Source organism: Mandrillus leucophaeus, unplaced genomic scaffold, assembly GCF_000951045.1.
Source record: "Mandrillus leucophaeus isolate KB7577 unplaced genomic scaffold, Mleu.le_1.0 Scaffold542, whole genome shotgun sequence".
In the NCBI taxonomy this organism is placed as follows: domain Eukaryota; kingdom Metazoa; phylum Chordata; class Mammalia; order Primates; family Cercopithecidae; genus Mandrillus; species Mandrillus leucophaeus.
In genome coordinates this window covers 708558-719639 of record NW_012105831.1, presented here as the reverse complement: position 1 = coordinate 719639, position 11082 = coordinate 708558, and the positions used below count along the sequence as shown (strand labels likewise).

Below are 11082 nucleotides of genomic sequence, written 5' to 3'. Positions count from 1 at the left end.
GCTGGTGTTTCCCTGGCTCCTATCACTCCTCATGTCCTCTCACTCCCTTTACTTCTTCTGGGCAAGTTCATGTACATTCTTTAAGCATCTGCACATTGCCAGGCACAAAGACAGTGACTCAATTGCTAGAGTGTCCAAGAGCTACCTGAAGGCTGGTCTCTCAAAGGCAGTATCCCTACTGAGAAGTGTCCCAACTCATGGCAGACCCCGGATTGTTTGCTGCACTGCTTCCTTTTGCTTTGTTTTGACTTCCCACCTCTCTCTACCTGTTAGTTTCTCTCTGAGACTTATTGCAATGCAGGCAAACAAGTGAGGTTTGGCCTTTGTAAGAGATCCCTTTTCTCACCTCCATGTCTTTGGATGTGATTAGTTACTCCTTTGTGGCAGAAGATGTCTTCTTCAAAAGCTCGTTTCTGTCTCCTTTACGTTCTTTCTCCAGACTCCCAATCAATGGTGAAGGTGTTGGACAGTATACAGATGTGCCCTCTTTCTAATAGATACTCTGTTTTATGAAATGGAACAAAAATAAGAAACTTATTTTAAAGAGTAGAGATGAGTTTAAAACAAAGTGCTCTTTTAAAATTGAAGTCAACAACCAGATGTCCTGTGAACAATGTTCAGGGAAAATTTGAAACTCAAAATCAAGCTAAGGAGAGAGAGGGCAATCTAAATCTAAAGCATCATGTTTGTGAGGTTTGGGGTTGTGGCTGCCACAACAAAGATTTTCCCATACTCCTTCAATTCTTGTCTTAATATTGTGTCGTTAAAAGTCAAATATGAGCAAAAACGTAAGTCTGAATAAATTATTTTAATAATACTGGAATTGCCATAAAAAATTGATCTAACAGGTTAAATAAGTTAAAATGATTGCTTTCTAGATGTTTAAGTTTTTATATCCCCATACCTTCAGATACTTTATGGGCTGAAAAGAAAGATTTTTTGATCACAATGAGTATATAAATATCTGATAAAATTATACAATGTGGCATTAAACATCAAAAGTTTTCCTTTGTCTTCTTAGACTTATAAAGCCTTTCTACCTGCTATGATTGCTAATGACCATGGACATTTGGTTTGCATTTCAAGTTCAGCTGGATTAGTTGGAGTAAATGGGCTGGCAGGTAAGAAAAACATAGCCATTTACAATTGCAAAATTCCCTATAACTTTAACTTGCATAATAGCTCTGAATAATTAGCACTGACTTGATGTCCTAATGATAAAGAATAATAAGCTAAAAAGTATAGTCAATAAGTGGTTGATAACTTCATCGTGTAGCAAAACCGCCCATCAGATAGACTTACGTGAAATTGGACTGTGCCCTTTGGAATCATTAGGTCTTATGCAGTCCCCTTTGTTTAAAAGAGAGAGAAGCCTCACTGATAATTTTTTTGCACAAGTGATCAACATAACAACTGTCCCCCAAACGTCACACTGACACTGTCACAGGACGGTAAGGAGGATGACCCTGTCTTCTCCTGAAGTTTCCTTGAAGTGATCTCCCCACTGCTGTGAGTTTGGATAAAGTTTCTTCACCTCAAGAAACCTAAAGTTAACTGCTTTGTTTTTCCACTGGCTGAAGACCTGCAGGAAGTGGCGGGCATTTTCATCTCCCTTGCAACAGCCAACTGACTTGACAGTAGCAGTGGGGAGGAGGCAAAGAGATCCTTCGAGAGCCTCAACCAAGGAGGCCCAACTTGGGAGCTGGCTCTAGAAGGAACAGAAACCTTGACCTAACCTACCATGGCATCCCCTAGCGCAAATGTCCCATGTCCTGGCTTACAAGGATTGCTAAAACTCATCCAACAGAACTGTAGCAGCGACATTCGGGTAACAGATAAGCCAGTTTGCCAGTTCAGTAGTTCCTAATGCTTTGAAGCAAAGTGGCATAGTTCAAGATTGACAAAACCAGTCTTAGCTCAGTATGTCCATCACATGAATAGGTTTTTCAGAACCACCAGTCACCCTAAATATCACCAATCTATCCTCCTTATGACTCAGGACTTCCCTTCCTCTCTCCTTCTTAGAACTTATCAGCTATTATCTTACCTCTGTCTTATACATCTGTTAAGTCACGCGTCTTTGAAATCATTCAGGTATATTTACAGCTCCTTATCAATCCTTTTCAGACAGAATATTCCTGTCTTCAGATACAGGACTCTCCCACTCACAGCTCATCTTAGAAACAAGTGTAAGCCTTTTGTATTTCCCATCGTGTGAGTCTTTTCTCCCCTGCATCAGAACCACCAGGGATGCCAGTTTAGCATGCAGATTCCTTGGGTCATGGGCCATATCTGCTCATCAGAATCTCAGGGGTCAAGGGGCTCAGCTGCATTTATACCTGATGATTTCAATTACCCTAGAAGCTGCTCTGGACTCCTCCTCCCCCTTCCCAGTCTCTAGCCTCTGATCCACTGTCTGGACAGCACTGGGGCTGGACAACCCCATGCCTGGCACTTATAAACTGGCTCTTGCCAATTGCAGTAGCTGCACCGTAACATAGCAAGTTTAAATATGCCTCCTCTGAATGTGTGGGGCAAAGGAAAGTGTTAATGCACCTGAACACCATTTCTTCTCCAAACTTTTTCACTTAGTCAATTGAATAGTCAGATGTTTTGTTAAAACAAGTATGATTAAAGACAAAAAGTTCAAAATGGACACAAGTGTCACTTTCCATTCATCCCTCTGCCCCTACCCTGCATTTTCAAGGTATTGAAGAGGTGGAAGTTGAAGCTACCAAGCCCTTTGTTTTATTTGTTGTTGTTGTTGTTGTTGTTGCTGTTGTTGTTTTTCTGGAAGTGAAGGAAAGTTAGAGTTGGAAGAAAACTTGATCTGAGAATCACAACCCATGCTGGCCTCTCTTGCCTAGATTCCTATATCAGTTAGTGTTTTGTTTCTTCTTTTGAATGTCTTCATGCCCCAGTGGGATTGCAATTTTTTGAGACAGGGCCTCATGTAAGAACTAGCACAGGGGCTCACAATGCATTGACTTGCTAGTAAAGTCCAGCAGTGTGACCTGAGGCAGGATCTCTGCAGCCCTTCTTGTGCTGGGCCTCACCTGATCATTGTCAGCTGACCCTGATCTTCAGTTAACCATGTCCCTTCCCACTCCCTACTCACTTCTTCCAGTGGGAGTAGACCAAGATTACACAAAAGGAGACCTCTGAAATTGTTTTCTTATTTTCTGTTGCTGTTAGCATTATGGGTAGACCTTAAGGTAATGCCATTTTAAAACTTTGGAATATACATGATCATGCTTTGTCTTTTGCAGATTATTGTGCAAGTAAATTTGCAGCCTTTGGGCTTGCTGAATCTGTATTTGTAGAAACATTTGTCCAAAATCAAAAGGGGATCAAAACCACAATTGTGTGCCCCTTTTTTATAAAAACTGGAATGTTTGAAGGTTGTACTACAGTGTAAGTATACCCTTTAATTTCACAGAATCTACACTTTTAAAAATGATTTGCTATCTATTTTATTTTGTTCTGTTTTTTAAAGTGGTTTAAAATATATTGTTCTGGGATTCAGTATGATTTATAAATGGTCTTAGAATTCTGAGGTCGTTCTTAGTATGTGTTTGTGTGAAGGATACCAAGTTGAATGGGAATGGTTTATCAAGGCAGTGTCTCTCTGATAGCCCCCCAGGCCCTGCATCTGCTCCTCCATCTCCCAGGCTCTCCTGTCCACATCCCCTTCCTGCCGTCCAATCCCATTATGCCCCCTCTCTGATTCCAGGAGGACTGGCAATCATTGGAGAGACACTGTCTTGGTCATACAGAAGGAGTTGCTATAATGAACTATCATACACTAGGTGGCTTAAACAAGAAAAAGGCCTTTCTCACAGTTCTGGAGGCTAGAAGTCCAAGACTAAGGTGCTGATAGGCTCTTCTCAGACAGGCACTAATCCCATTCATGAGGGCTCCACAATGGTGACCTAGCTACACCTCAAAAGCCCCACCTCCAAATGCCATCACATTGGGAGTTTAGGCTTCAACATGTGAGTTTTGTGGGGGACACAAATACCCAGGCCATAGCAGTCACAGACGCCCAATTCTGTATCTCATGGAGACTACAGGCAATGTGTTTTCAACAGCTTGCCTTACAAATATTTGGAATATTTGTTTAATATGATTTCACATATATGTATATTGTAATATCAGTGTGTTAATGAGAATCACTTTTCATTTCATATTTTAGTTATGTTACTACTGACTGCATTGACACATTGACAATAAAGGAGTAAATATAAAAATAAATGAAATTTGAAAGGGAAAGAAAAAAGTGATAACGTCTTAAAACCTTTTATCCCTAATTTGAAAAATTATCTTTATTTGTGAATTTGGCCTTTGGGGTTTTTTTTTAATTGTTGTCATTTTATATTCTAGCTGTCCTTCTCTGTTGCCAATTCTGGAACCAGAATATGCCGCGGAAAAAATAGTAGAAGCTATTCTACAAGAAAAAATGTACTTCTATATGCCAAAGTTTTTATACTTCATGATGTTTCTTAAAAGGTAATTACGTTAGCTTCTATTACTTCCCTAACATGCCAATCTACAGTTTACTCCAAATCCCACCAGAAGCCACTTTAAAAATACCTGATAAATTAAAATTCATTCATTTAATTCTATTAAGTCCTGTTAATTCTATCATTGTGCCCATTGCTGATGCAATACCAAATTTACATAGTTGCAGTGCCCCCCATGAGTCAAGAAAATGGGGTCTGACCCTTCCTGCTACCTTAGTATCGAATTATTCTGAAAAAGATGTGAATGTACTGGCAGATGGAAAGATTGAAATGATCATTTTTAGGAGAGATTTTCTTGTGTTCATGATAAAATAATCCTGTTGGACTAGATATTGTATCCATACCTCCTCAGGTACAGGGCCCCAAAGTCAAGGCTAGACAGTAAGCCAAGTGCTACAGAAATTTGTGGTATGGGTACTATTAGTAATACATAATAAATTCGAACTCTTAGGATGGTTAAAGAATTTGAGGGAAAAAACGTAAAACCACCTCTTAAAAGCACAAGAAAGGGCTGGGAGCAGCGGCTCACATTTGTAATCCCAGCACTTTGGGAGTCCAAGGTGAGAGGACTGTTTGAGGTCAGGAGTTCAAGACTAGCCTGGGAAACAAAGCAAGACCCCATCTCTACAAAAATAACAAATAAGCCAGGCATGGTAGTGCAAGCCTGTAGTCCCAGCTACTTAGGAGCCTGAGTCAGGAGGATTGGTTGAGCCCAGGAATTTGAAGCTGGTACACACCTATAGTCCCAGCTAGTCAGGAGGCTGAGGAAGGAGGATTGCTTGAACCCAGGGATTTGAGGCTGCAGTAAGCCACGATCAGAGTGGCAACAGAGTGAGACTCCATCTTGACAACAGAGTGAGACTCTGTCTCTTAAAAAATAAAAAAAGTACACGGTGACGCATGCCTGTAATCCCAGCTACTCTGGAGGCCGAGGCAGGAGAATCGCTTGAAACGGGAAGGCAGAGGTTGCAGTGAGCTGAGGTCACGCCGTTGCCCTCCAGCTTGGGCAACAAGACCGAAAACTCCATGTCAAAAAAAAAAAAAAAAAAGTAGAAAAAGCATTCTTGTGCACCCTTCCCTGCTCTCCATGGAGTTTCAGTGCTGAAATTCATAGGTACTGAATGAGCATTTGACCCGGTTACAAGGATAGTGGTGCGCTGCTGATTCCTGTTACCTCAATTCATTTTCTAGACTGTAACAGGTCATCTAGTTAAATCTTGCCTCACTGGGCTTTCTGCTCTGTGAGGAAGCACCTTGAGTTGAAATCTGCCTCGTTTGAACTTCCCCTCATTGGTTTGTGCTTCTCCCCCAGCTCCATGTGCAATTCCATCAGTCTTGCCAATGACAATTCCTAGTTATTTGAAGATAGATATTATATCTCACATCCACTACATGGCCAGCAGCCATTGCCCATCCAGTGTACAGAAATTTCTTTTCTCGTTAGCTAATTATCTCTACTTTGTGCAATGAACCAAATGTCATTCTTGCATCCTATCATTTCTCCAGGCTTCATCTGGCACAGGAGGGGTCAGAATGCCTGACTGAGGCTGTGTGGGACACAGCAAAGGATCCTTGATAAGCAATTCGAAATCCAGGCTTATGATCCCACTATTTACTAAGTCTGTGACTCTGAGCATGCCCTTTATTCTCCAGGTTTTGGCTTCTTCATTTACAATGTAAAGACCATGTTTGTCATAGCTTGTAGATTCGTGTAATGCACTGTTTATTGGGCAGGGTGTGCATTCACAACACACTAAGTTCTTTCTGCTTAATAGATAGCAGATTATAGTATAGTAATGCCAATGGTAAGAACATGGAACTTACTTTTTCTACTTTGAATAACTGTGGAGATTATGTTTAGTTTTATGACATACTAGTTATGGGACATGTTTTGAGAGAGGGCTAGATAGCTGCTGAGTAAGCCAAAGGCAAGGTGAAGAAGCTCAGTAAAGGCAGTCACATCAAACACTCCACCAAACATTCATTCAGCAAACATTCAGAGAGTGCTGTGTGTGTCATGAATCACCCACCATCCAAAGATCTGCGCTCAGGGTTACAGCAAAGAACAAGACAAACAGTGGTCCCTGCCCATGTGGAAATCACTTCCTGTGGGGTGAGGGAACAGAAAAGCAACAACAACAAAAAAAAGTAAAGTAAAAGAAAAGACCGTAAGTGCGCTAAAGAAATATAAAGCAGGAAAGGGAAAAAAGGAAATCCCACAGTGGGAGGTAGATGGGTGCAAGTTGCGTTTTACTTTTTTTACTTTTTTTTTTTTTTTTTTTTTTTGAGATGAAGTTTCGCTCATCACCCAGGCTAGAGTCCAATGGCACGATATTGGGTCACTGCAACCCCCACCTTCCCGGGTTCAAGTGATTCTCCTGTCTCAGCCTCCTCAGTAGCTGGGATTACAGGTGCCTGCCACCATGCCTGGCTAAATTTTGTATTTTTAGTAGAGTCGGGGTGTCACCACATTGGCCAGGCTAGTCTCGAACTCCAAGTGCTGGGATTACAAGCGTGAGCCACCGCGCCTGGCCAAGATTTACGTTTTTTTTTTAATTTTACTTATTTAATTTTTTTTGGAGACAAGGTCTTGTTCTGTCACCCAGGCTAGAGTGCAGTGGTGTGATCATAGCCCACAGCAGCCTCAAACTCCCAGGCTCAAGTCATCCTCCCACCTCAGCCTCCCAAATAGCTGGGACTATAGTTGTGCACCATTATGCGCAGCTAATTTATTTTTATTTTTTTAGAGATGGGGTCTTGCTATATTGCCCAGGCTGGTCTCAAATTCCTGGCTTCAAGCAATCCTCCCACCTCAGCCTCTCAAGGCATTGGAATTACAAGCATGAGCCACCACATCTCGGCGAGATTTAATTTTTTTTTTCTTTTGAGACAGACTCTTGCTATGTTGCCCAGGCCGGAGTGCAGTGGCACGATCATGCCTCACTGCAACCCCCCACCTCCTGGTTTCAAGCAATTCTCCTGCCTCAGCCTCCTGAGTAGCTAGGATTACAGGCATGTGCCACCACGCCTGGCTAATTTTTGTGTTTTTAGTAGAGACAGAGTTTCACCATGTTGGCCAGGCTGGTCTCAAACTCCTGACATTGTGATCTGCCCGCCTCGGCCTCCCAAAGTGCTAGGATTATGGGCATGAGCCACTGCGCCCAGCCTGTGAGATTTAATTTTAAGAGTGGTGTTTAATGGGTGGGGGGAGTCTCATAAAGAAGGTAGTAGTTGACCAGAGACTTGAAACTGTGGAGGGGATGAACCACCTGGAGATCTTGGGGTGCCCAAACAGGGGAACAAGGAGCATGGGGTCCTTTCTGTTACTCCCCACCTTAGGATGAGTCTCAGGTTTCCTGTGCCTGCTTTGTTTCCTTGCTCTGCAGTATTGAATGCTAAGGCCAGTGGAGCAGAGTGCTCTGTTGGGATGATGATCATGCATATATATGGCTTTGCAGAGGGGCAGGCGGGGATGGAGAAAATGAACAGTGTTAGTTGAGTCTTGCCCAAGGTTTGAGGAGTTATTGCATCTCATCCTTATAGTAGTCCCAGGCAGATTGATGACCTCATTTTACAGCTGAGGAAATTGAGGTCTGTGAGCTGAGTCAGTTGCCTAAGGTGGCATTGCAAATGACGGAGCTAGGATTCCAGCCAGGCTCATCTGCCCCCAGAGCCCATGCCTACACCACAACACTTCACTGCTTCCTCTGTGTCATTGTACAGTGGAGTGATGCTTTGGAAACTGAAATGAGAAGTGAATTGAATAACTTAAGTAAAGCCACAAAACCTGTCGAGGCCCTGGGCAAGTGTCCTCTGATATAGTGAAGAAGGCCCAGTGACCCTGAGGCAGGTAGCAGTCAGGCTGCATAGTGTGTGCATGAGTGAATGACCTCATCTGCCACAGGAGGTGACACTGCTTTTCAGTAGAGGTGGTAAAGAGGCTTTCATGAATGATAATCACGAAAGTTTATTCTTGTGTTCTCTTTAGCTTTTTGCCCCTCAAGACAGTACTGCTTATAGGTGACTATCTTGACATCTTTCATGCAATGGATGGCTTTCTTGAACGAAAGAAGAAGCTCTAAAGACCAACTCGATGGCTGAGGTCATCTGATACACAATGTTACATAATGTGTACTTCAGTGAAGAAAAGTATTTTTGTCTGACAGTGGAATATATCTGGAGACCACAAGTACCACTCCTGTTCTGTTATCTGGACTAGAATTTTCAACCAATGCATTTGAAAATAATGTTGCTATCACCTATTTGGTTGAGTTTTGGTTTTTTCTTTTGCTATTTGTTTTCCAAAAATAAAGACAGTCTATTTTTGTCATTTCCATTCACCACAGATGTAAGAAAGTGATAAGCCATGGCCACAAGCTGCCCTGAGCTTTTTGGTCGTTGGGGAGGTGGCTCAAATGGAGCCGGTGGCTGTGGTTAACCTGTACTGGGGAGCAGGGCTGAGGGGCAAAGAGGACATGTGGGTATCCAGTCAGAATGCCCTCTCTCCAGAGGACACACAGCTCTGGATTCCCACCTCCTTGCTCTCCGCTCTGGCCTTTTGAACCTGTACCACCTAATGTAGAAAAGCCCCGCCTCTAATGCCCTTCTTTCCAAAACAGCTACACAAATACTTATTTCTGAATGCCCTCCTGGATATGCAGACTGAGTGCCAGTCTGGCTAAAGGCCCATCCAGCACCATTGTCCCCAAGAGCCTTACTGGGCATTCCCTGAACCCCCCTCATAGGCGGTGATCCTAGATCAAACTCTTAAATCAAATCACTTTTGTTTCCTAGAAGAGATCAAAGAGTGGTTGCTTCTTATTTTGAAGATGAAATTCTACCAAGTTAGGTTTTTTGCTATCTATTGATCCAAAAAATATATTCATGCAATTAATTTTAAGTGTTTAACTTAGTATTTCAAGTTGGGATGCAGGTTGAGGCGTTTTCCTGCAGAATGGGCAATTTTATGCATTTACATTCATCAGTGCTGCCCTCACTTCGGATCTATTGTATTCTTACAGTTTAATCAACTGGCAAAGTGCTTTCATGCTTTGGAGATTAACTACAAAAGCAAGATTAAGAAAAATATGTTAATTACCATATCCCTGGAACTCCTTCTCAGGCTGGCGGGGGCAGCCTTGCAAGAGAAACAGCAGCCTTTGTCACTTCCCTCTTGTGGGGAGCAAGGAAGGGATGAGCGGTACCTTGGGAGACCCTGTAAAAGTCTAAAGAATTGCGAATTTCACTATCTTGGGGGTAAAATGCTGTCATAGGGGCAGTGATCTCAGGGAGTGTAAACTCTGGAATCCACTGCGGTCTGATTTACCTTGAGTGGCCTCCACAAACATGACAGCTCTGTCCCATATTTCCCTTCCATTCAGAAAGCCTTAAAAAAAAATTTGTTTTATGATAATACTATAACAATCATAACTCAACATTTACTGTGTCTGGCAGCAAATTAAGTATTTGACAAATGTTATTTCATTAAACAAGACTGTCAATCATTACTCAAAGAATGATGAAGGTATTTGGTGTATGCCAAAGAATAAAGGCGTTTTATTTCACAGAGTGACATCTTACTCCACTGTAGATGTGTACTGAGAGGATAACAAAGGCCCTCTTAGAGTCACCCACCGACGTTCCAAATCCTTGGTTAACAAGGTTAATTAAGAAAGAAGCACAATATTGCTGTAATATTACAATTCCAGAAGCGTATCTTCTAGGGTCCTGTCTATTTAGTTGAAGAATAAAGCTCAGACTCTTCGGGGAGTCAGTACAACAAAGGTCCAGGAGCACTGCAGGCATCCCCCACATCATAACATCATTAATAGCAATTATTTCTAATTGGAGTGCATCTTGGCTGGACTGTGACAAAGCCCTGAAATTCAATTGTGGTTTTACAATACCCATAAAATTGTCTAAACAAATTCAGATTTACTTGAGACACTTTTATGAGAAGAGACCACATGTAAATTAGAGGATTCTAGAGGGCACTAAATAACAAGGTGATTTAATGCCCCGGGGAGCGAGGAGTGCTCTCAGCATGTGTGTCATGCCCGTTTCCATCCGAAATTTAGTCCTAATGTAGCCATGACCAAGAGCCCAACACCTAAGCAATCCTGAGGAAACGGAGGGACACAGGGCCAGGGCTGTGCCCCATGCCTGGGCATTCTGCCCTGCAGGGCTCATCTTCCAGCATCCTGTACTCACTGAGCTGCTCCAAAGCAGAGAAGAATTCTTGGTGTAAGAAGGAGTTTGACTGGGTAAAAATGTGTGCCACGCACTGTGTGTGTGTGTGGTTTTACATTGTGATGCTGTCTTAGTCCCCTGGCGGGGGGGTGTGTGTGTGTGTGGTTTTACATTGTGATGCTGTCTTAGTCCACTGGGGGTGTGTGTGTGTGTGTGTGTGTATGTATGTGGTTTTACATTGTGATGCTGTCTTAGTCCACTGGGGGTGTGTGTGTGTGTGTGTGTGTATGTATGTGGTTTTACATTGTGGTGCTGTCTTAGTCCACTGGGACCACCATAACATAAAGTACCCATAAATTGGGTACTTTAA

At 42.5% G+C, this 11082-nt stretch overlaps 1 protein-coding gene across 2 annotated transcripts in view; it reads left to right on the top strand.

The window, feature by feature from the left end:
- Positions 1-10087, top strand: part of SDR16C5 (short chain dehydrogenase/reductase family 16C, member 5) — a 21058-nt gene extending 10971 nt beyond the window's left edge. Inside the window, exons 4-7 of one of the 2 annotated variants that reach the window (XM_011997580.1) lie at positions 1022-1121; positions 3270-3414; positions 4384-4509; positions 8512-10087. In XM_011997580.1, coding sequence (XP_011852970.1) covers positions 1022-1121; positions 3270-3414; positions 4384-4509; positions 8512-8605 — 465 coding nt within the window. In that variant the 3' untranslated portion in view covers positions 8606-10087. The remainder of the gene's footprint in view (positions 1-1021; positions 1122-3269; positions 3415-4383; positions 4510-8511) is intronic. The other variant, XM_011997581.1, reaches the window with a different exon arrangement.
- Positions 10088-11082: the final 995 nt, after the last annotated feature.